This window comes from Cryptotermes secundus, unplaced genomic scaffold (assembly GCF_002891405.2).
Source record: "Cryptotermes secundus unplaced genomic scaffold, Csec_1.0 scaffold529, whole genome shotgun sequence".
NCBI classification, from domain to species: domain Eukaryota; kingdom Metazoa; phylum Arthropoda; class Insecta; order Blattodea; family Kalotermitidae; genus Cryptotermes; species Cryptotermes secundus.
Window position 1 is genome coordinate 306,889 of NW_019737988.1, and position 26,385 is coordinate 333,273.

The 26,385-nt window shown below is 38.7% G+C and overlaps 1 protein-coding gene across 4 annotated transcripts in view; it reads left to right on the top strand.

Moving 5' to 3' along the window:
- The first annotated feature begins 1,876 nt into the window (after positions 1-1,876).
- LOC111870632 (GTPase-activating protein and VPS9 domain-containing protein 1) overlaps positions 1,877-26,385 on the top strand; it is a 55,767-nt gene continuing 31,258 nt past the window's right edge. For 3 of the 4 annotated variants that reach the window (XM_033753941.1, XM_033753940.1, XM_033753943.1), the window contains exons 1-15: positions 1,877-2,009; positions 2,344-2,469; positions 3,412-3,588; positions 3,759-3,991; positions 7,907-8,077; positions 9,295-9,523; positions 10,749-10,958; positions 12,205-12,348; positions 14,169-14,364; positions 17,253-17,428; positions 18,438-18,594; positions 19,167-19,316; positions 21,100-21,279; positions 22,132-22,274; positions 25,337-25,532. In XM_033753941.1, the coding sequence (XP_033609832.1) occupies positions 2,347-2,469; positions 3,412-3,588; positions 3,759-3,991; positions 7,907-8,077; positions 9,295-9,523; positions 10,749-10,958; positions 12,205-12,348; positions 14,169-14,364; positions 17,253-17,428; positions 18,438-18,594; positions 19,167-19,316; positions 21,100-21,279; positions 22,132-22,274; positions 25,337-25,532 (2,485 nt within the window). In that variant the 5' untranslated portion in view covers positions 1,877-2,009; positions 2,344-2,346. The remainder of the gene's footprint in view (positions 2,010-2,343; positions 2,470-3,411; positions 3,589-3,758; positions 3,992-7,906; positions 8,078-9,294; positions 9,524-10,748; positions 10,959-12,204; positions 12,349-14,168; positions 14,365-17,252; positions 17,429-18,437; positions 18,595-19,166; positions 19,317-21,099; positions 21,280-22,131; positions 22,275-25,336; positions 25,533-26,385) is intronic. The other variant, XM_033753942.1, reaches the window with a different exon arrangement.

Consider the following 26,385-nt stretch of genomic DNA (forward strand, 5'->3'; position numbering starts at 1 on the left):
AGTTTTAATATGTATTTGGTAATCAACAAGTGTAACACCTGTCAAAGTTTCACACTTCTCTGGCCATTATCTCCGTAACCGTTCAACTTTGGACATAGGTGTTTTGGGTTATATCGGCATATTTTAACATAAGGAACACCCTCCCGAAGTCTGGCACATTTCTCCTGTGACACTCTATATATATAAGCATTAAAAACGTGACTTAACAAGATTTGATCCTTTGATCATGTAGATGAAGCCCGTTTGAACTAAATTACATTTTCTTGTTCCATTCCATACATATATTCACTAAAAATAGCAGGAACAAGGATTTATAGAGCTGAGAGTTTGTGCTATATGATAGTAGACTGTGATTTTTGCATAAAGCTTACTGTGTGTGTGAATTTTAAAGTAACAATGGCAAAAAATAACCTACCATTAAACATTTTATAACATAGACTCCACCAAAAGTTTTGTATATCCTAGGGCAGCAGATTTTGAACTTTATGGCCCAGTGACCTCCAAAAGTAAATATTTATGTACTTAGTGACTTGTAATTTAAGAAACCATGCCCTAAGGTATTTACAGACTAGTTTCATAGGTTGTCAAGGGAAGCTCTGTAGATGAAATACAGAACTTATTTTTAAATTGCTGACTCATGTTGGTGTGAAGACTGCAGAGGAACACATTTTTAAGATTATTGCTCTTTATCCTAGAATCAGCATTGAAAACTAGATGAAACTGGATACAGCAGTACTTTGGAGAATACTGCCTTCTGGGATGTGATGCTGTACAGTCTAGAAATTGTTTACCATTATTCTTTGACCCTAAAGATGGAGGCAAAACCTTCCTCCAAAATGTTGGTAAATATCCCAGGAGACAGTATTCTTTATAGTCATGGCCATGAAGGCTTCAGATCTCATGTGCTAGTACTTTGACAGAAGCACTACACATTGTGGACCATATCTCTGAATTAATGTGTAAATTACTTCATTCTGTATCAGTATTTTATGCTATAAGCCCTTTATAATACCTAAAATACTTATAGTTACAACATTGCTAACATGAAAATACTTTTTAGGAAAGAAACATGGTTTGAATGTCATAATGGTTCTATTTCAATGTTTTGTTGAATACAGACAAGGACATAATACTTTAAAAACAAATGTTTTGAAATAGTACACAGAACAAGAGACTTTTTTGTTATTTTACTCAATAAATTATTGATATGCAACCTTTGTGCCCTAAGGAGCGAAATGCATTTAGAAATCGAAAAATTATTAAAATTGGAGGTGTAAACCTTAAGAGCTCAAGGGACAATGTGGCCAACATGGAAATTAATGTAATTTATGTTACTGAGTACTGTCACACAATCGGTCTTTTTTCAGTGATATAAAAATCTTAAATGAATGAAACCGGAATTAACTGGTATGTTACTTTCGACACAACCATCATCAGAGGCACTTACTACAATTATGAAAACACTGTCGTTGTTTATGATGTTCACAGTTATGTTTGTTGTGTGGACACTGCNTTATATGTCAGATTAGGCAGTATCAGATAAACACTAAATTATTTTAGTGAACGATGCTGCATCGGAACACGCAACATTGCGTTGGTCCGTGTAACAATCGGACCCATGGTTTACCAATATGAGACCTATGCATCGCTTACTTCGCAGCAGAAAATGTGAATAGAGCATATCAGAGTTAAAATCTTGTGGAATACGCTGTCAATCACTGTAGTCAACAGGAAATAGTATAGTAATTCGTGGTAAGGCAGCCACCAGCTCTCTGCGAGCGAGGTCAGTGATTTTGTTCAGTGGCCTAAGATGATATCGCGATTATGTCCGTCAGTCGAAAGATACTTCTTGTAACCTCTGTGAAAGATTAAAATGGCGACTGGAGTTGAAGGAGGGTGTTTCAGCGTGTGATTACAAACAAAGGCAAATAACCCTCAGGACAAAAGACACTGTTAATAATTTGTTGTCAAAGAAATGTGTACTCGTGCAATTAGAGTTTTGTGTTAAGGTGAGAGAATGCTTCGTAAAACCTGATAACTTACTTGAGAAGATTATTCTCTTTTTGACAGAAACGTTATTCCATTTTTGGCTGACCCGTTCTGTTTTATTAATTGTCATTGTGATTACTATTATTATTGGACGTACAATTGCTTTTATATCTGGTGATGGGTATGCAGTTGCGTTTGGATTATACTTTTGGAGTACTGTCATTAAGACGTTCTCAATTCCCATGACCCTCCTTACTAAATACCGATGTTTTGGTACCGATTTTGATAGACCGTACGCATGTAAAATGTAGCGTAACGAGGAATGTAACGAATGGTGTGAATTTGCGTTTTTAGGCAATGGATGATGGTTTGATGATGAATGCCCTCCATTGGGACATTATTGAGCTTGCTGGACATTTACGTCAGGAAAGATTGTTTGTGTCGTCTGAACAGCAACATTTACAAGGACTGAATGAAAAGGTTATATGTTTTTTTAATGTATTTAATGTTAAGTCATTGATGACATGACAGTGTAAACAAAGCCTATTTATCATACCATTGGTAGTTTAATTTTTTCAGTGATAGTGATTGTAAGGCTTCCATTTATGTATTGTATTGTTTAATTAATTAGCATTCTTAAGAAGGTTAAACAATTGCTGGATACAAAATAATATTTTCACAGTTAATGAGGCCAGAACTTGCGATTCTGTACTGAAGCAGATTCAGTTTTTACCAGATTCATGTCTGGGACACCCACATTCAAGAGTCAGTCAGAAAGTGATGTGTTTACAGAGGTGTAAAGTTGGAGGTTCATGATGCAGTGTTATAAAAATACTGTATTGGGAGCCCATTTGTCTTGCATTTCCCTCAACATTCAGGTCTCCCAAGTAGTTTTTTGCTCAGGTTTTCAAACCAAACTGTAAGTGTTTATCGTTTTTCTAGACATGGTATGTGTTGTGACTTTATGGCCTCAATTTCATCAGTGTATTACTATTTGGTGAAGAGTACAAATTATGAACCTCCCATTATTCAGTTTTCTCCATTCTCCTGTTATGAAATATATATTGTATATTATATAGCCTTCAGAAAGAAAGTATGTAATTGCATGATAAAATAGTTATCTGATTACAAATAAATCTTATCTAGATTGTAGCATATGTTACACATAATCTCTGTGGATACCAGCAGAATGTTTGAGCCTAGCACTGATTTCATTGTTACTGGACAAAAAAGAAAAGAAAAAAATGAATTAGATAACACTGGCGCATTCATTTTAGCGACTTAAAGCTTAAAGGGTCTGCCAGGACAGGGGTGGCATTAAAATACCCTTCACGCCAGTCAAAGAGTTAACAGCACTGGAATGGACTGTAGCTTATTAGTATATTATGTTTAAATATAATGAAATTGTTCATTATTTTGCAGGTAATTAGTGGATCATCAAGGCTAGCACAGTTAGCATGGGTTACAGCTCAGCAGCGAGACAATTTAAATCGGCTGATTGTAGCCCATCCTGACTGTACCCCAGCCATCTGTTGTCAGAGGGCCAACACTCTTGACAATACTGTCTTTGTGGATGGGTACAAAGTGCTGGGTTTTCAGGTAATTTGTTTTACTGTATGATTTGTTTTATGTTTTGTTAAGTACATTTTGTCATCCCCTTTTTATTCAGTCCAAAATTGTTTCATAGTTCTTTTAATGGTACTTTTCAACTGTGATTGATAAACTTAGTTTGGAGTCATTATTGTCTGATGTTCAGTTATTTGTAACAGGAATGTCTAGCATATGGGGAATTCCTGCAAACACTGCGAACTTCGCCTCAGCTTCTTGCAAGTTGCCTTGTTGCTGGGGATCGTCTGCTCCCAGATATGATGCATGGAATAGTTCACTCTATAATGGCAGGATTATTTGGCAGCACTTTGCTACCAGAAGATAAGCTGCTGGCTTTAAAGCTTCTACGCAACCTCACAGAGCTTCAACTTGTGCCCTCAGAAAATCCGCGCAGGTAAGCGCTGTAGTTCGAAGAAATTATGCTTCAGAAGCTGATACTGGACAAAGGAACTGTTTTTTTTTATCAGCTCACTGTACAGTATTCAATTAAGGGGTCATACTGAGGCATCATTTCCTGGATAAGAAGTTTTCCCCTGTAAGTAGTTATATTTTAAGTGAAGTACCAATTACCGTAACGTCCATGTATTTATCGTCTGTCACTATTGCAACACTTGTTTATTCACTACTTAATTTTAATTTTAGTTTAACATTATACACTTTGACACTACATGTTTCAGCCCCAAACAGCCATCTTCAGGTGTCTTGCTATGTTACAAATATTTTATTAAATTATGTTAAAACTGCTACACTGTCATAGTTCGTGTTAAAATCACACACTGTTGCTCTCTTTTCAAGGTAAAACCAGATAAAATCCTTTAAAGTTTATGTTATACCCACGTTATTTTGGTGCAACAAGTGTTGCAATATTGACGGACGATAAATACATGGACGTTAAGTTAAACAATTGCAGCAGGATGCTGAAACACAGCATTACCAATTACCACATCAACACTTTAAAGCACAGTGGTTATGGTTCATACCACCTGCTTTAATATTAAGAATCTCAACAGTTTGCCCTCAAGAGTGTATTCATGTGTTTTATATGATTCTCATAGGAAAACTTCATTATTTCCTTAACTGCATAAACCGATTGATCATTTAATTAAAATGCGTCAAGTTTTCTTTAAGGTATGAACTGAATAGTGCTTTAAATATTACTAGTATTTTGAAAAGTTGAATCATTCAAATTGTTAAATGTCTTTTCATCTAAAAGGAAAAGAGCAAAAGTGAGAAAATGTATAGGCAGTTAAAAATGTAGCGAAATTGTTATGTTATTTTAGGCTATTTTGTTGAAAAACATCTTATGTGTGAAACACTGTATGCACAATCAGAATAAGAAAGTTGTGAATTCTATTTAAGAATTAAAATTAGGCTGTCTGTATGTGTGTGTAACATGACTGCTCCCTGACAGCTGGTGGTCGCTCACACATTGTCAAGAAACTCCCCTCCTTTTATAAAACCTGAAGATTTCCCCTGATGTTCCGAAAAGTCTGCTATTGGATCCTCTCCTGAGCCACATGAATGTAAGCCATATCCTAATGATCCCATCTGCGCCCAAGTGTGTGTCTCTCTCTTCCTCCCTCTCTCACTCAAAATACTTTTATATATGTCTCACCTCTTCCATGTGAGCTACATGTCCTGTTCAGTTCACCCTCCTTCATCCATTCACTATAATGATATTTGATGATAAAGCATTTTTCTCCATTCTCCTCTTACTTCCTGCCTCCCATGTCCAGTATCCTCCATAGTCTTCTGTTCCTGAGCATTATCTTTCCCCTAGGTTGGAAGATGATATTTCACACCTCTACCAGATGAAGTTGAATGAATGTATCAAGGGTGGGCCTTCTCAGCCCTTGCACCGTGACCTACAGTGGTCTATTGCAGACAACCCCTAGACATGGACGCCCCCAGGGTTTCTCCTGATAATGTAGTAGCTATGGTTCTGCTTTCCAGCATAGCACTGATCCACCTGCATATTGCAGGCTCAGTGCCATGCTTTCCAGCGGCCTCTTTGGTTATATCAAATGAGGTTCTATCAAAAGCTTCCTCTATGTCAAGGAATGCTCCTAAGGCAATATCCTTGTCTTAAATCACACTTTCTATGCGTGTTACCACATTATGTAGTGCGCTTTCGGCAGATTTACTTGTTTGGTAGGCATGCTGGTTTCGGTGTAGAGGATATGTCCTCAACACCCCGTCCCTGATATGCCTATCCACTATTTTTTCCATCGTTTTGAAAAGGAAAGATGACAGGCTGATAGGACGATAAGCCTTAGCCTCGGTGTAATCTAGTTTCCGGGCTTTGGGATAAACATCACCTTAACTTGCCTCCGGGCCGTGGGGATAAAACCACATGCCATGCAGGCTCTATATATGCAGCATAAGTGTGGAACTAAGAGTTGTGCCCCATGCTGCAAAAGTGCCAGTACAATTCCATCTGTTCCCGCTAAATAGTCTAAAGGTATTCAGTGCCCATCTGATTTTTGATTGGTTAAGTATGATTTTGGCCAGGTTCAAGCCTGCACTGTTCATCTTACTTTGGCAAGTGCCCAGGTTTTGCTGATCCTGTCCGTCGTCCAAATTATCAATCAACCAGATGAAGTTACTTTAATATTATGTATTTAAATTGTTATATATGTCTGCATGTTGATTAACAAATTTATGTTCTATAATCAGCATATAATTTTAAATTAATATCCTCTCTTTCAATTCCAAATAAAATCAGAAGAAACATAGCCAGAGTAGAACCACACTAACCAAATGAAAATTTACTTGCTTCTTTATGTGTAGAAATGGAGTTTCAGAAATTCTTTCTGTCCTTTTTCTGATCAGACCCTCTACAGATAAGTACCATCAGGCTCTTATATGTTCTGAGATTTTTAGTATTACTGTGCATATAAGCTTGAACTATTAAGCCCTTCAGCATTGCTATTTCCGGCATGTTCAACAAGATCATGACATTTGTTAACAGCCTGTTGCAGGAAGGTAACAGCACCAGCAGTAAAAGTAATGATGGTTGTGGTGGTGGTGGTGGTGGTGATGATGATTGTTGTTAGAGGAAGATGATACATTTCTTGTTCCAGATTTCTCTTATGATTTTGTTGATCTTAGGACTCGTTTTACATTCAAATCACATGTTTTTCCATACATATTCGTAATTTCCATAAGGTTTAATAGCTGTCACTCTGCTTCAAGTATGTATTGTAAAGTTTTAAGGGTGTGTGTGTGAATGTTAAAGAGGGTACGGCTTTGTGAACAGATGTATTGACCAGTTACATGTTGTAACTACAGATAACTATAACACTACTGCTGCTTTCCACACTACAAATCACTGGATGCCAAGTCTTCTCAGTCTGCTTTCATGAGTCATTACTTGGTAACAGCTCTCAACAATGGCTATTCGTTTGCATTGTTTTTCGTTAGACATTTCCTGATACTGAATCTTAACAGGAGATTCTTCAGCTTCTGTGGTCATGCCGATGCCCACTGCTTAACCCTCCACACCTGAACTCATAGTGCCATATTCTCAACCTTGATGCCCACTGGTTAACACTCCACACCTGAACTCATAGCACCATATTCTCAGCCTCCCTTGCAGAGCCCACCTCTGGACTAACTGCTCACTTGGAACTCCAGGATTGACTGATGATTCTCAGCTGAACTCTTCTTTATAACTACTTTGCATGAACCAAATAGAAAACACCATTTCCAACAATACCCCTATTATTGTAGGCCTGTTTACTGATGCATTACTTAGAAACAGGTTGTATAGCCCCATTGTTCTTTTGTTCAGTATGTGTATGTTGCAGGAATTACCCAACAATGCTGCTGTTTACAGAGTTGCTGTGTAGCGATGTGTCTATATGCTACAGTATAGTCATTGAAAGTTGTAATGAAGTTACTGTTTCTTGTTGCCCCATTAGACTCTTTCTTCTGTGATATTTCTGTAACCTCTAGACCCTGACATTATATGTGTAAACCTTTGTGAAGCCTACAGCAAAGCTACAGTGAAGAGAATAATGGATGTTGGAACAAGTCAGATATGGTACATGCACAGGACGAGGCTCCTGACAGGCCAGCATTTGAAATGGAGCCACCATTGGCTAGGGCTGTAGTCGTATGTAATGTTATGCTACTATATATTTAAATTGTATGCTTTTGTTACAGTAATTTGAACTGATGATTCTGGACAGATCATAATTATAATATGTTTTGTACATATGTTTTTACACTGTGTAGAATTAGGTTACTGCCATGAAGTCTGTTGCTTGTAAGTGATAAAATATTTGTAACATTTTCATTTTGTCAGCAGGCTTCTTCGCCAGAAGTCATGTGCTTTTGCTCGCTTGTATGGTGAATTTCATGAAGGTCTGTTTTCTGCAAAGTTGTTCCTGACAGCTGCACTGCATAAACCTATCATGCAGTTGCTTGTTGAGGATGAAATGTTCTTGGACATAGATCCAGATAAGGCGACAGTCAGGTGAATGAATGTTTTGGGGATTTTGTCTTGCATGTTTCATGAACAAAGCTTGAAAATGAGACATTGTGTACAATACCTAGGGAATTCTGTACAATTTATAGGTATTCTATAGAATACCAGAGTTCTTTTAAGAAAAAATGCAGCTATAATTCTTTTTCTGAGTGATGTCAAGGCTGAAGAGTGGGTTAAATTGTAATCTTCGTCACATACTCATCTGCATAGCAGTATGAATAGGTATTTTCAATCAGATTGAGACTGAAAGTATTATGAGTGACCTCTAAAGGGTTCTGTTGATGTGTTACATTTGGCAATACTGGGGTTCTGAATTTCATAAATCATCTAATTCTAAAAGAACACAGTGTTTTTGAAACTGAATCTGTGTCATCCTCAAATGAAAGGGTCTGTCTGTCAGACAGCTAATCTGGTGACTGAGATCAGCTGTCTCTGGTAGACCCAGGTGAGTAAATGCCTCCCAGTCTTTTCACCTGAGAACAGAAACACATCCAGTTTCTGTCAGATGACTGACAGAGTTCAGAACTCAGTAATCCTGAGTCTGAAATGAATGAAATTGATTCATTTTTTTCCTTTTTCTTTGCTCCTCCTCTCCTTTCTCTCCAATAATTGTATACATGTTCCTGTGTCATATGTATTTTTTGTACTTGTTGGAAAGTGATGCTGAATTAGTTCAGTTATGTGTATGATTAAGATGAATCATACTGTTGAAACAAAAATTTCTAGCTTCTATTTATATGCAAATTACTATTTGTTATTTCAGTTGTCAACAAATTAAATGGCATACTATGTGTAGGAACTTTATATTCTTTTATAGCTTTTATGTTGTGACCATTTTTGTCACTTCTGACCTCATTATTCCATGCACAGATGGTGTGGGAAAACAAGAAAGTGGCCTAGGTTGAGTAATAATAGACATGCAAAATGCACCTGCACAGGTGACTAGAAATTGGACATTCCACATGTCACCACAAAACACTGTGACTGCAGTGTCTAAATATGGCAACAGTTGCTGTTGTGTGCCACCTTTTCTACTCCACTGTTTCTTGTTCTCATACCTCTTTGTCTGAATGAACTGTAACATATGCACACTAGTTTGAAGTTGAAAACTTGCAGTAAGGAAAGTGCTCACAATACACATAATGGATACAGCACATGACTTTTTCAATGGTATTTGATTAGCATGTCTATAATATATTCTTCAGGTTTCCTCCAGAGGAATGCCTAAAGAAGTTTGGTTCTGAAGGCACTCCTGAATACAACATTCGACTGCAGGAGTATCGCAGATGGACCAATAACTGTCTTGTAGTTATTACAAACCGATTTGTGCTCAGTCTACGAAATAACATGCATTGCTTTCCTGCTGGTGTTTGTTGGCTTGTGCGCCAGATAGCTGGATTGCTATCTAAGTCAGGGAATATTGAACCTAAGGAGGTAAGAGACCAGCATGTATTGCATTGAATTCAGCATCATTCTTGATGTTTTATGGGACAGAGTGAGAATGGCTACTTGAAGAAAGTTGTAAGCATTTCTAACTTTTGCAGCCCTCATGAGAATGTTATTAAGCAAATTCACCTCTTAGAAGTGGACAGTTCAGTCACAAATTATTCATACATTATCTGATGCCCAGAGAAACGTTTTAGACGCAGATAGTGAGAAAGAGCTCTGTTCTTGTGGATTTGAAATTGTTTTAATGTGATGTAACAACAGTGTATTTCCATTCATTCAGCTACAGCTGTATATCATGGGAGAAAGTTTTCCCTTCTGGTTGATAAAGGTTTCAGTGCTGTCTCCTTCAGCCTTACAAACCTGCCACTGGGATAGAGGGTCTGTGCAGAAGGGGGTACCTAATGTATTAGGTGTGTTTCTAATGTTACAAACATTATAAAACAATTCTCCATTAATTCTTAGGTCTTTCTCTTTTGTTTGATATTTTTAAGAGTTCTCTAAGTCCTGTTAAGAGATAATCCTGTCAACATGTTCTTTGCAGTTTCTTCTGTATTGTTCTGTAAATGTGTTATTTGTGGAATTTGTACTGGCCTCCATAACCAAAGCATTTACTTTCAAGACTGGCCGTACTTGGTTTGGATTTTTCTAACCTACCAAATTTGTCAGAACTTCATGAATGTATGGAATACTTGTGTTATGGATTCCACATTAATCTTTACATCTTTGCTAGCCTTGGTCTTCACTGTATCATCAAGAGTAAACTGAAATCTTTTTGTAGAGGTTTATCCCTCACACTTGCTTGATGAGGAGAGCAAGGAATATTAAATTGAGATAATTGGTGTCATTAGTACTTTTAAATTGCAGTGGTTTCTATATAAGCCATCTTATATAGCAATAAATAGGATGTGCAGTTTGCCCACAGAATGTATTTATGTGTATTTATTTATGTATGGACCTGTCGTCTGACAGATTACTCATGAATGAATGAATGGTTGTCAGAATAAACTATGATTGTTTCGCTAAACTGCATTAACTGTATAGTCTCTATAATGGAGAGGTATTATGTTTCCTGTGAGGTAGGAACTGAACTTTTACATATTGTTCATAAGAAATTCCTTCTTCAACAAGTTTAAAAAAAAGTATGTGTATAGGTAATATGTGCTATGCTGTTCGTCATATAACATTGACAGGTATCTGTGTTCTTTTGCAGGTAAATGCTATTTGCACAGATTTGGTTTTCACATATTTCATCTGTCCTGCAATTGTTAACCCAGAACCATATGGTATAACAGATGCTCCAATCAGCTATGTGTGTCGTTTTAATCTTATCCAAGTGGCCAAGATTGTGCAGATGTTGGCTATGACTAAGTATGAAGATGTGGACAGTAAGGTGTCAGATCTTTACAACTTATTTGAGAAGGTTAGTATACAGAATTTTTGTGTTTAGGTTTGTAATTATACATGTGCAAGTGTTTTAATATGTTGTGCGTTCAAGTTCTAAGTTCTCCGATTTTTTTTCTCAGACAATAATCATACAAAAAATTTGAAACTTCGGTCACTTTTCAATGTAATCTCCCTGCAGCCGTACACATTTTTCACGATGTCAATGCCATGATTCCATGGCCGCTGCGAACACTTCTGTAGGAGTCTGTTTTGACCACTGGAAAATTGCTGATGCAATAGCGGATTGAAAAACGGCATCCATGTCTCATCTATTGTCACAGTTGATGAAAAGGAAGTCCCATTCATGCCTTCATCACGTGTCAACATCGCCTGGCAAATTGTCATGTGTGCAGCCTTGTGGTCATCCGCCAGAATTCGTGGCACCCACCTGGAAGACACTTTCCACATTCGCAGGTCTTCATGCAGGATTGTGTGCACAGATCCCACGTAAATTCCAACTTTGGAAGCGATGTTTTCCACACTCAATCGGCGGTCCTCCAAAACAACTTTCTCAACTCACTCAACTATGTTGTTAGACCGGCTGGTGCGAGGCCCAGATTTTTTTAGTTCGTTGTCACATGACGTTCGGCCTTCTTTGAACTGTCACACTCACAAAAGCACATTTTTCACATTCATGACACCATCATCACATGTTTCACTCAACTGGCGATGAATTTCAATGGCTGTCGCACAACGCAAGTGGAGAAAACGAATGATTACTTGCTGTTCTTCCAACGAAAACGTCGCCATTTTAGGTACCAAAAGCACTCCTCTCTCTCTCCACCACCACTAGAGTCTGTGTGCCGTACAGTGTTGTCTTCTCTGTCACGCATTCACAAAGAGTGTACACGTATTTTAAACTAAACTGCATGTGTCTATCTGCTCCCAGTCCTGAGAAAAAAAAATCGGATACCTTAGNGGTATGGAAGACAGCTGCAAATATGTTGACTAAGCAGTTCTGGAAAACAAACAAGGGTTGCCCTCTATCTTGGGGGTTGTTCAGAAATCCAAAGCCCCTCCCTATAGAAAATAAGCATGTTATGAAATATTACTCAGGGCTTTGGACTTAGACAAATTATTTGGAATAATATAATCACAGATTTTCTCTTTTATAATGGTTTAAAAACCAAGAGTATTTTAAGGAATTAAAAAGAAATATTCATTGAAATTTTGATACTTCGGCTTTAATTTGTTACCACTGACAAGACTTCTGTTATATTTAGGACTGTGTATCTTCTCTGCTTGATGCAATTCTGGATGGAGCAACAGATGGGCTGGAAGATGGGCCTGTGATTACAATCAGTTCAAAACTGGATGGATTATCACGATCTGCAGCATTATTTACTGAGGCTGAACTACATAATTTGGTAAGATATAAAAAGGTGAAAAGGTGTGCCTCTGCTTAAGCACCACGCAATAGTGATGTAAGGAGGAGTGGAGATAAAGCTCCACCTATTCTTAATCTAGGCATTGGCTTGAAGTAAGTAGTTACTTTTATACTCTGGTTACGTTATCCCAGTGTCCATTGGGCAGGAGGGTGGGCAAACCCTAGAACCATTCTGGATACAGTTCTGAAGAGAAAAGTCCTTTCTCCTGCTGTGGATTGAATCCCACTTGTTCATTGGCCTATAACCATTCTCTTACTGGCTGAGCTATTGTGTGTGGTACATGGAAGATATTACCGCTTATATAAAGGTTGTTAAGATTCTTAATTTTTGTGAAGTTTGCATGAAATGATCTATGATTTTGTGGATATTGTGTATGCCAGATACCGAAAAGATAGGTACAGATATCCAATTACATTACAGTATATCACATATATGTTAATTAACTTATTATTACATTTGTAGTTGGTTGAGGCACTATGCTACAAGCCGGAAGGTCGCAGGTTCAAGTCCCAATGAGGTCATTGGATTTTTTTCAGTTGACATAATCCTTCCAGCTGCACTATGGCCCTGGGGTCAACTCAGCCTCTAACAGAAATGAGTACCAAGAATTAAATAATTTCCTGGGGAGTAAAGCGCAGCCTGCACATAAGGCTGACAATCTTACCGCCATCTTTGAGCCGATTGTCTAGATAATGTGGGACCCTCGTCTCACAACCCTATGGGCCTCCACGGCCTGTTAGCTTTACTTTACTTTTTACTTACCCTCTAGCGGCCTCCGTAGTCTAGAGGTAACGTTCCCACCTCATGACTCGTGGTACGCGGGTTCAAATACCCGGCGGAGGTCGTCGAATTTTTAAGGGCAGAAAAATTCAGGGAACAAGTCGTCCGGGAGGGACTTTAAGCTGTGTGTCCCGTGTCGTAACTTTATGGCACATAAAAGAACCTCATATCCCCAAAGGGGATCACTGAGCCAAATTCCAGGACGTTTCCCTCCCAACAATAGCCTCTAAGGCCTCTGATAGATGGGGGAAGCATTATAGACACCGCTAAGCAAGTGGCCGAACTCGCTTGCTCGGCGGGACTGATGGTACGCACCATTTATCGGTAGGGTAAAGAGACTGGTACAATATCATAGAGGGAAGGACAATAGATCAAACTGGTCGCGGTGCATGGGGAAACCCACCCTCTCGAAATAACTAACTACTTACCCTCTAATGATATCAGTCATGATTTGGAATGTCGTTTGTTTTTCTTATTCACATTAGCTTCCAGATAAACATACAGTGCAAGACAGAATGTAACAGAACAACATAGTTGTTAGGCAGTAACCATGAGTTGTCTTACTCAATTGTTTTCAAGCTATAATACAGGAAAACGTTCCACAACCGAGAGCGGAAGCTTCTGGAATGCAGAAAAGTTTTGTGTAACTGATTTAATTACTTTCAAGATCTCGTGTCACACAGAAAAATGAGTATCAGGAATCTCCCTTGGAGTGAAGAGTGGCCAGCATGTAAGGCTGAGAGCCCCTCTGCCATCTATGAGCTGATTGTCTAGAAAATGTGGTAGCCTCTACATCTTATAGCCCTATGGCTTCCACAGCCTGTTACAGGGATAGGTATACCTTTTTTTACCACATCCCACAGGCCGAGAAACACTGCTTTAAGAAATGACCCCCACCATTGGTCAAAGGGTCAATGTTAATATTGTGTGAGATATACACTGCTTAATTACACGTTTTCCAGAAGACTTTAATTTAATTTATTTGCCATATATGAAACAATAAATGTTCTTTGCAACAGGTGCTTTTCTTGCAAACTGTATCTGCTGATGGAGGTGAGAGTCTGGGAGAGAACAAGAAGCAGCTGACCAGTTTATTAATGCAACTTCCTCTTGGAAATACCACAGTTAATGGTCATGTAACTGGTGGTGCACTGAAGCCACAACAGTCAGCAACTCCTTGCACGCCAAGAAAGAGTGCAGGATTGTTGGGTAAAGGTAAGCTGTGCACCAACTAGGACTGGGCTGGTATGTGAATGTTGTGATATTTATATTGTCACGCAATTGAGTGACTATAGATGCAGTTTTGATTGATAATCAAATTAGTTGAACACTTACAGATCACAGCTGCAAGTAACTACAGTGCCATCGCCAAGTCACACACTCTGGAAATCACTACAGTATGCACTAAGTCTTCTCAGTTTGCTGTGTCTTCACCAGTTGTCTGATAATGGCTTCCCACACCATAGTTCCCTCAGCTTCTATGTTCCATGGCTCAGGTTCTCACTGGCTGGCACCTATCTTGCAGCTCGACACAGCGTTGCTATACTATGACTTACAAGAATAGGGGCTCCCACTCCTGCACTATGGGCTACAGTCTCGGGCTTGGGCTGCCTCAAGACTACCTGCCTTTGAGCTCGAACTGTACTTAGACTGGTCTGTCTGCGTGCAAACTCTCTGTAGCCTCTTGACTCATACTGTCTTGGACTGCCTGCCTCCAAGCTAAAACTACTCAAACTGGTCTGTCTGCCTGCAGACTCCCTTTAGACTCTTGACTCAGGCTGGTCTGGCTTATGTTTCGATTCTCCAGATATAGCCTTTGCACAGACCCAGCAGAAAACACTGCTTCTCTCTTGGTGTGGGTGACATATCACATGTTTGATTGTAGTGGCGCTGTCCGCCTGGCATCAGACTGCATTTCAACGCAGCTTCCCACAACTCCCTTGTTGCATGATGTCATCACTGTCATGGAGACTGTGTCTGTGGAGCCATACCCTAGCAACAGACTTTGCTCCATTACTTCACATTTTAGGTGTCATGTGACAGCATAGTAGAATCCTGTTACAAGAAAGACTGTCAGAGATTATTGGCAACTAATAGTTGGTAATCACATTCCAATATTCCATATATGTGTATATGTATGTGGGCTGGGCCACAATCCAGCCCCTGCACCGCAACCAATAATGATCTATTGTGCTTCCCCTTTAATTAACACCTTATTAATCCTATGCTTTGAATGAAATGCAGGACTTAATATTCCACATAAGCAGGAATATATTCATTACTGACCTTAAATATAGTGATGAGTGCCATGATCTTTCCCAGAAAGTAATCTTGGGGAAAAATATAACTGAATCTGATTGTTTCCTGTGTGCTACTTGGGGAGTTTACCAAATATTCAGTAGGTACAGTAAATTACTGAAGTCTTCTTCAGGTGCATGCCACATTTGAACAGCCCTTATCTCTAAATCCCCCAGAACTTTTAAGTGCCTCATAGAGCACCCCAACATGAATATACCATTTGTGCTTGTATTTCCTCGTCAGTTTAAAAGGAACTACTACATTCACTGTGGGTGACTTTTGATTAAAAAACGAAAACACTGTTCTGTTTTCTTCGTGGAACAGACATGGAGACATGAATGAACCATTTTTCAGTTGGAGATTCATTGCATTAGTTTCGCCAAGACTTTTCCTTTTATCACACTCAATTCTCAGATGTGTGAAATGTGCTTTCTCTGCACTTTTTTAAACCTGTCTCTTTGTGAATAAGTTCAGTATAGAAAAAATTTTTGGCAGCCCATGACAATTTGTTGTAATAAAGTGTTGCTGTATAAATGTAGACCGCCTCTGTGGTCTAGTGGTCAGAGTTCCTGGTTACAGATACAGAGGTCTGAGCTCGATTCCCGGGGCTACCAGATTTTCTGAGAAGTAGTGGGTCTGGAACAGGGTGCACTCAGCCTCATGAGGATAATTGAGGAGCTATTTTAAAGAAATAGCAGCTCCAGTCTAGAAAACCGAAATTAATGGCCGTGGGGATTTGTTATGCTGGTCATGTGACACCCTCTATCCACTAAAGTTGTCACTAACTTCGCCAACAAGCAGCGGTCGCTCAGTCAGTATAGTTCGCTTGTGAACTAAAACCATGGCGTTTGTTTTTTGATAAGTGTATAATGTCAGTAATGTAACAAAAATATGCAGTTTCTGAAGTTTTGGACACACATTATTGCTACAATAGTATTTTTGTTTCCCTGGGTCTGGTACTTCGTCAACTGCATGGCATCACATACATCCACTACACCAGCTGCTCTTGGGACCAGTCAGTCTGCATATGATGCAGCAGCAGGCCATGTTCTTGTGGTAACAATGTTTAATGTTTGTCCAGTTATGGATGGTTAATGTTTTACTCATGATGAAGAAATGCAGCTGGTAGAGTACGTATCATGTCATACATGTTGTAAAGTTAAATTATTTGAAGAACAGAATAGATTTAGATGATATATTCATGTAGTAAGCAAACTCTTTATGTGTCCCCCTTTCAGCTTGACCATTTTCCATGAAACTTGGTATGAAAGCTACTCCACTGAAAGTGAAATATTTTTTGTAAGCCAGACATTACAGACATAATGGTTGTATGAAACTTAGAGGTTATATCCAAAAAAAAAATTAACGTTGATGGAATCAGTACATAAGTAGAAAGTTCGTCAAGAAATAAAATAGCAACAGTATTCATGATCTGTATGGCTAGAAATGAAATGCAGTGTGAATTGAGAAAATGTGTTGTTATTAAATTTTGTTGATGCCCCAATGCTATTTGTGAAGAATGTTATGAATCCTTGTAAGCCCATCCTCCGATTATTGTTCCCTTCAAATGTAAACCGCCGTCACTTTGACAACATCCATGCTCAGAATCCATATAATTACTGTGAAGCAGCCATTTGCTGCAGCAGTAAGTGAACAATCTCAGCATGTTGCACCTGATGCTGCAGTCACATGGTTTTGCTGCACTAGCAGAACCATATCTCTAGACTCGCTCAAAATGATGTATATGAAGTTGAAGTGGAATACCAGGAAGCTAGGTTATGATATTATTTTTAATGTGTTTCCAGTTGGAAAAGGCCGGATAGCACGTTCTTCATCATCTCCTGCCTCCTCAACTGTGGAGGGAACAGAGGAAAATGTGGGAGGGGATGATGATAATGGGGAACATGGGAGTCAAGATGTGTTAGTTATACCTTTCACTCCTAATGTGGGTGAGAGTGTGGGCCTTATTGCTGAACAGAAAGTAAGCATGACCACTCTTTGTTATCTCTGACCTTCTAAGTGTCATCAGATCTACCAATGTATAATTTAGTTTCAAGTAAATTTCTTGTAATTAGAGAATGAAATCATGTATCACATATGAATTTGAGGTCTACACAGTGGTTAGAGGCGAGACTCTTGTCTTATGAAGCCTTGCAGTTGTTCAGTTGAATCCCAGCATTTTGGAAGGGGCTGCTGTTTCCATCTTCGGGGTTTTAGTACATCTGCTGAGTATGGCTAAGATATATGTGAATTATAATAAGGTCAACATGCATCAAACAAAGGAGTGCAAGAAAATCAGCTAATCAGATCCACAGTAAGTGGATTGTAAATAAGGCCCTAGTCTGGGCCAGTGTCAGAGGGAATGGCTTAATTTAAGAGTTTCTGCTTGGTCAGAGGCATTTTTCAGGGTGACAGCATAAGAAGGTCAAGTCAAGAGGAAGTATGTGTCTTCTTTCAGAGACCTTTATCCATTCCTTCAGGGTGTGAGTAAGAGAGCCCAGTTCCCATTGGCCCAGATTAGGTTCTTATCTCCTTTCTGCCTTCTGTGTTTCTGAATGGCCAGTCTTCTTCAGCTCCTTGGTGTGATCATGCTAGACATAGATGGAAGGATAATATTAAAATTGATCTTAAGAAATAGGATGTGAATGTATGAACTGGATTCACCTGGCTGAGGACTCAGTGGATAGAGTAGTAATCTTCCTTTGCTGTGTGAGGTGGGTAATTCTTTACCACTAGAGTATTACTCTCTCACAAAGGCTCTTGGTCCCTGCAGTTACCTAGAAATTCATTTTGATCATAAAAATAAACTGTCCATCATTGATTGAAATATCCATTATAAATTTTGTTTGCTCCTCCTTAAACTATGGCAGAATTGGAACAGTTGAATCTTTTTTTGCATTCATTATATATTTTGAATTAATGAGGAAGTGTATTTTTAATCGCCATGTTGAGATTATTAATATTTTATCAGAGGTGAACATATTTCACAGATACTATGCATGGAAGAGCATTCATCACGTGCAGATGCAAGAGTGCATGTAAACTTACCTGACAGCCAAGAAGAGCACGATGGCAGTGTGGTTGAAAGAGGAGAAAGTCACGAGAAGCGAACTCGATTTTCTTTGTCACACGATGAAGGTTCAATCGGTAAGTAAGTATGACTACATTGTAAGAGGTTACTGATTTTGCTGAATAGAAGCAGGGAATACAGATTGCAACTGTATTCCCTACAAAACAGACATAAATACATCATACAATGAGGCGCCAACCAAACAGTTAATGTTAAAACTATACTTCACGGACCTCTAAACAGTTTATCATACAAAGTCTAGAATATACCATCGTCCACAGGAAAATACAATTTTGCAGTGACCGACTTCGTGATATAGATTATCACTTGAATTGATTTAACCTTATTTTATGGTAAAAACTTGCTTTATAATAAGTTTATATTTCATTGTAATTTTTATACCATGTGTTTTATAATATGATAATTGTCAAATATCCAGACTCACTATGCAATTGCAGTTCACTAATGTGTGAACATGATGATCGTGTATTTGCCTGATGATGTCTATGAATAGCTGAAATATGTAGCAAAGCAAATTTAGCCTTGAACACTGTATTGTTGTTTTGTGATGGACTTAATAAACAATTGTATATAATAACACAACAGGATGTATGAAATTAAAAAAAAAAATATTAATTATATTTTACAGGCAACACTAGTGATAACCTTGAGGCTGTCTCAGAAGCGGCATCAAATCACAGTGTTGCATCATCTCTAGAACTCGAGAATGATCAGAATGACAATCTTTCTGACATGGTTTCAGCCAATGTGTCAGGTCGAGGAACACCAAATATTTCAGGTAATTAATTACATTCTTCATTTAGTTGAAAATTCTACAGATTTCCTGGGAAAGTGTATTGTAAGTTGGGTAGAGCTAAAATTCCCCATGTATATAAGTTTGTGGCAAGTAGGTGAACAGGGCATGTGAAGATTTGTATTCTAGACCTTAACACTAGATGGAGATGAGTGGTTAGGTTTGTGATAGTCTGAGCCTGTTACTGTTGTCCTCTATAGGCATTTCATAGGGGGTGACTGATTTATTGGTGAGTTATAACTTTTCCTTGTATCTGGACAGAATACAGCTGCCTTTTCTTACATTTATTTTGACTGAAGGGGGAGAGTATCACCACAGGAGGCAAGTCTGTAGTTTTCTGAAGACATGATGTGCATAACTAACATAGCTTGTCTTCAAAATGGTGTAGCTGAACCCTAAACTGCAGAATGTAACTGATTCCACATGTGGGGGTCTGAGTTATATCTCTGGGAACTGCTTTGTTCTCAAGAGTCATTACATGATTGGCTTATGCTGATTGCATGATGACTTTGGTTAGTTAAAATCAGCCAATTAGAAATACATTCTTCTCTGGGAGGAGATGTCATCAATTCAGATCCTTCTTGAGGATAAAGCGACACTCCCATAAGGTACCTGTCTTTGGGACTTAGAATCTTAAATTAATGAGAGTCAGACTTGAGTTGGCTGCACTTCTCATGTTTGTCTCAAGTAGTCAGGCCTTCATTTTTGCAATAAATTTCTATAATATTATAGGGCCATATTACTCGTTGCTTGCATGAAGAAGGTTACAAACTTTCACTTTCAGATAAATGAACAGTTTATTAACAATGGAAATTGTGTTGATTTGGAACAGTGGACTGGCCTCAAGGTTGCAGTTTTCAGTTTCCTTATTTATTGCTGTCGCACGAGCCTGAGAAGAGTTAGGTGGTCTACCAGAGCCAGCATATAGGCACAAAGATAGGAAAGGGGACAGCTACACCTTCATGCTCCATCCTGTTTGCACCCTGATGAAGGAGTTTATTGGTACTCTTATTGGTGAGCCCCAGAACTGGAGGAACAGAGAAATGTAAAATTCTGTGGCTTCAAGTAGAGACAAGTATCAGCCCATCTTGTAATTGATTGCTTTATTGTTGGGTATGCAGGAGTCTCAGCTGCACTGGTTACTTGCATGTGTTCTGGCAAATGGAAAGTTGTACAGTAGAACAATGAAACTTGCTGTGTAAGTCCATTACACTGCACTCTTTAACACACACCATATTATATAAAATTACTTAAATCCTGGATTAAACAGAAACCTGCTTGTAGTGGGAAGTTTCTCTGATCCCACGAATATGAAGTGTAAACAAAACAAAGATTAGTTGTTATACACATAAATGTTACATGTAGAAATCGAAATAAAGTACAACAGTAACAGAAACTACATCTGTCAGAAAATAGTGCAGTAGTAATAAAAGGAAAGGAGCTGTAAGGAAATGTTTGCTGATCTAGCACAGTGTAGTACAATTATGTGGCATGAATTAATTATCTTGCAGTTTGGATCATAAGTACACCAGGACTTGTATAGTGTGTATACTTTTTTTTTCCTACAGAAATTAATGCATGTGTTAAAACAGAAAAATGTTCAAGTACTTTCAGGTTCCATTATAAGCAGGTTTTACTGTTACTTTACATGAAGAGATAATGTTTGTAAATTGTGCTAAGAGATTCTGTTAATAGCTCGTTAAAGTTTGTATAATGCAGGTAGGAAAACTTGGAATCTTGATAAGTCATAGATATTTTATTTTAATAGGCCGAGACACCCCCTCTTCTCAGATAACTGAAGGTGAAGAAGGTCCTGGTGGAGTTCTTAGAGGTCCATCTGGAGAGCCTCGCCAGCCTTTGGACTTCCCTCCTCCACCTCCTAATAAACAAAGTCGTTCTGATATTGATGACAAATTTGGAAAATTTGAGATAAAGAAACTGCTGGAAGGTATTTGTTTGTATATAATAAGGTACTGTTTGTGATTTATGCTGTGTGTATATTATGCATTCAGAGATTGTAGTTGTTCTCAGTGTCTGACATATGGCATTGTCAGATGGTCGTGACGTGTATGTATCTTCACATCCAATAACAATTATAGGGATTTGAATCAGATACAGAAGAAAGGAGAGAAGATGATAAAGGTGTGAAGATAAGGGACTCCCCATTGATTTTTCTTCAGACCTTTGCCATTACTTTTCGTTATTGTTTAATGTTTATTCATGTATGTTCTGTAAACTTCTTTAATATTGAACTCTAGCAGTTTGCCTTGTTTACATATGTCTTTGGGTTAACACCAAACATTGTTTTCATATCTTGATAAAGTACACTGAACACAACTAGCATAATGGTATTGGTCTTTCAAGTGCTTTGACTGTAATCCTGGCTTTAAACATTTCATTAATACCTGAAGTAAACGTAAAAACTTTATTTGCATGCTTGAAACATATTAAATTTTAAGTCAAATTTTTGTTAAAAGTGTATATATTTTAGGAAAAAATTAAATTACTGTAGAAGTTAATCATTTGATATGTGCCCTGATTTGAAAGGTAAAAATTTTAAATTTAAAACATACATGTGATTTTCAAATAAGTTGAGCCTAGGTGTGAGGTGTATGTTGCTTTAGATAATAGATTCTTATTGAACTCTATGACAAAATGAAAATTATGTGTTAAAGAACTTGGTTGAACTAAGCCTATAATGTTTCCTTCATAAACATTGTATGCAAGAAGACAAGAAATTAAGTTGCAACAGTACTGGACTGACATCATCATGGGTTGGTTTCACTTGTTTGTACAACAGGAGATGAGACCATTTCAATGGTGAGTGATACCTGGAGTACAGATGTACTGGCAAGTGACAGTGAGACTGTTGAACAGAGCAGTGAGCGTAACTTTCCAACCAACACTACATATGGTACAGTAAACCAGCTTGCTGAAACCCAGGTAAGTTATGTAACAAAATAATTACATGTCTCAGAGGCACTCATTTAAAAAAATACCCATATTTTATGAAACCCAAAATATTATTATGTTCACAAGATCCCTAGTAGACCTATCTTGAAATGTGAATCTAATAACCTGACATACAGTTCTTTAATATTCATTTTAATATTGTCACATGTTAGGTGTCTATAGATGGTTTTTGATTGACAACTGGATTTATTGGACACTTTTACAGCTCATGCCTAAACTTCACAGATCACTGCCATGCACAGACTAGTGCCCTCATTCATGTTGCTTGGTAATGGCTTCCAACAGTGGACATTTCTCTGCTTCAGGGCTCACACCCTTGCATGGTGGTGACCATTTCATGCCAATGTCATACTGTGACTGCCAATACTTCCTTCAGCTCCTAGCTCCCAAGTGGGACTGAATTCCAGCTTCAGCTGTCAAATCTCAGCTGATTACTGATCCAAACTGACTGACTTCTGAGCTGAACTAACTCATAACACAGTCAACGTCCTTATTTAGCCTTGGCACAGATCACACAGTAAACACTGATTCTAACAGTTCCTTCACTGTTGCATGCGAATGTTGCTTAGCTATGGCTCTAGTACTGTAGCGTGTTTATGAAGCTGTTGCCTAGGGATGGCTATTTCTCTGGTACCTTATTCTGTATGTGAAGCCTTATGTCACATGGCTCCCTCCATAAAGCTTCTTGTTCCGAGTAGCCTATAGATGTACTGCCATTTTTTTTTTTCTAGTCAGTGTGGGCAAAACTTCGAGAGTGGCTAGTGCTCCTGCAATGCTAGCACGCAAGCCACTCATCTCTTTTTCCTTTGGGTGGGGGCCAACTCTTCCACAATGTTTAGTCATTTATTTTCTGCAGCTCAGCTTGATAGAAAACCTGACTGTTCACTTCATGACCTCCAGTCTGAAAGTCTGTAGAACAGCTTCATAGAATGTCTCCTTGCTTCCCAGATGTAGCTTCTGTCTCCTGCTTCATCCTCTGAGGCCGTAGCCGGGTGTCTTTTCCAGGTCCCTTGCAGAGTGCAGGAACTGCACAACAGGTCAACCATCTGTGGGTGGTGGCCAACTTCTGCTGGTACCCACCATTGCCCTGGTTCCTTTTCCACACCACCTTAAGGTCAAATGTCGATCCTTGGATCGGTCTTCAATGCTGCAATATTTTCCACTGCAGCCTCTTCATTAGTGACTTGCTGACATTTTGCTATGACCTCTGCTTCATCTGGACTTGCCTCCATACCCACAGCCTTCACTACTTTAGGCCATTAATAATTTTGGCTTCCCTTCATTCCTAGCAGGCATCTCTTCATGCCAGACCTTCAGTTCTGCAATTGTCTCTTCTTTGCTGGTCTTAATTTCTTCTTGAGTGCAGCTTGGCTTTCATCTTCATTTGATTGGAGCCCATTTTTTCTGACATGGAGCTCCATTAATTGCTTCATTTTTGTAGGCTGACAATACAACTCTCTGCCACAGCCTTCAGTCCAGCAATTCAAACGACTTGATCAGCCAATCCAATCCCACTTCTAACACCAGTTATCAAGAGTTCGAGTGATGATAGACAGGTTTCAGGTTGATAACTGGAGATATTGGACACTTTTATAGCCCTTGACTACACTTCACTGATCACTCTCACATGCAAACTAGAGTCCTCAGTGGATATTACTCTGCTTCCAGGTTCACATCCTTACAGGGTGGCAACCATCTCACACCATCACACCAACCTCATACTCTGACCACTGTCTTCAGCTGGTACTTGCATGAGCTGCTAGCTCCTGGGCTGGACTGACTTCCAACTTCAGCTGTCAATTCTTTAATGGATTCTGAATCAAACTAACAGGCTGCCAAGCTTAATTAACTCACAGGGTCAAAGTCAAAGTTATATTACAACCAACAGGCAGTCAGTCAATCTGTCTTGGTGTCAAACACCCATCTGGGGCCCAAGACCAGGTTTGTGTTGCTGTCTGTCTGTTAATGTGAGGTGGCCTCACTGACAAGATGATGGATATGTTGTTTACAGTTGCCAGTGGCCCTCACCAGCACAATCCTTCCTATGCCCAAATGCAATGGGACTCATGACCATATTTCAGTGTCTCAGATTCAAGACTCCTGCAACCTGGAGGGCCGTGTCCCTGTAAATATATCCTCCAGGAACAGGGTGACCCAGATATACCCCCAGGCACTGGATTCCCTTTTCATCACCACCTACAACTCGCAGGGCTACAGTGGAGGTATTTGATCCTGCCTTCATGCGGAGAACTCATAGTGCACAATCATCTCCTTTTGTCTCCTCAGCATGGACCACACAGAAAACACCAATTCCAACAGTTCTCCATTTTTGCATGCACACATTGCTTAGTGATGGCTCTGGTAGTGTTGCGTGTTTACAGAGCTGTTGCCTAGGAATGGCTCTTTCTCTGGTCCCTTATTCTCGTGTGAGGCCTAATGTCCACAGTATTATCCTTCCATCAATGCCTGGGTCTCCCAAGTGGCCCCTTTCATTTCGGTTTTCCAGCTAAAGTTTCACATGCATTTTTCATCTCCACCATGTTTGCTACATATGCCACCCATCTCATCATCCTTGATTTGATCACCTTAGTAATAGCATTTCTTTAAGGTAAGAGACTAAGTGATATATTTATATAAAAAAGGACCAAAGTTATGCCCTTGCATATTTTAATCTCTAAGGTTTCAAAATTAAAAATTATGGAATGAATAACACAAAAGATTCCACTAATGTAAGTTGCTCTTACATGTTTATAAATAAAATTTTAATTCATTAGTATTGTTCCAAAATATTAGAACTTGCCACATATTATTATTTTGTCTTGTATGTGGGTGATGTTGGCAAGTTGTAAAGGGACAAAGACTTTTGCTGATATTCATGGCAACAGTAAGGACATAAGATGTGTAACATCGTTGGGTTCTACAATCATTATGCTACAAGTAAATCAGTGTGTTTATATTTTAAACATAAAACATGGCCATACAACACCAAACAGTTTAGTGTTTGATACAAATTATTGTTTTTATATTCTTAGTTGCTGGATGTGTCAGAGACAGCTTCAGAGGCATGGAGCACAGATGTCCTGGCATCAGACTCAGAACGGCTGACAGAAGTGGATACAGATGACACAGGCAGTGTTGCCAGATCAGATGATACAGCCCGATCTGAAGTGGAGGCTGAAGGTCGGGGTGAACCAGAGGGTGGGGAAGATGCTAGTATATATGCTGCACGTATGTACAATTTTGAACATTAATGAGAATGTTAATAACTACAAACTTTCATCAAAATCTTAATAAAGTTACCAATTTATATATAGAAAAGGCAATTAATATTTTTATTCATTCAGTGAAGTATAAAATGTTACATTTGTTTTTGGTAAAACCTCAAGATATGGTAATCTTTTCTATCCTTTAGCTACATCAAGAGAAAAAGCATGTGTTTTAGGTTTCTTGTGCTTCTTATAAGTGTGAGGTTAAATATGATTATGAGACCAGTATGTATGTCTATTCTGAGTGACAAATCTGTAATATGAATGTGGCTGAAAGTTCTTTAGAAGCCTGCTGTAAGTGCTGGTCTATGTACCATTACTAGTAATTTCAGAGATTCGATGCCAGGTCTGGTCAAGTGGGATTTGTGGTGGACAAAGTGGTGCTGGGGCAGGTTTTCTCTGAGTACCTCGGTTTCCCGTGCCTATCTTCATTCCACCAATTGCTCCACAATCACCCTCACCTATNATTGTCTACCACAAATCCTACTTGACCAGACCTGGGATCGAACCTGGGCCACCGCGGTGGGAAGCCAGCGACTAACTGCTTGAGCTATGGCGCATCCCTTACAAGGGACTTGGTCCTACCCCACTAGCAATAAAAAAAATCAGAAATGATATTACAACAGCAAAAAATAATATAATTTTAGTGATGGTACTAAACGGCTGCTGTACATGGAGAGAAGTTGATGGGCTAATGTTAGATTAATTTCAAGACAATTACAAAGTGATACAAAGTTATGTGAATCTTTGTCCCCATAATTATTAAAGACCCTAAAAGAAAGATGTGAGGGATGAAGTCAGTCCAGCCTGGTAAG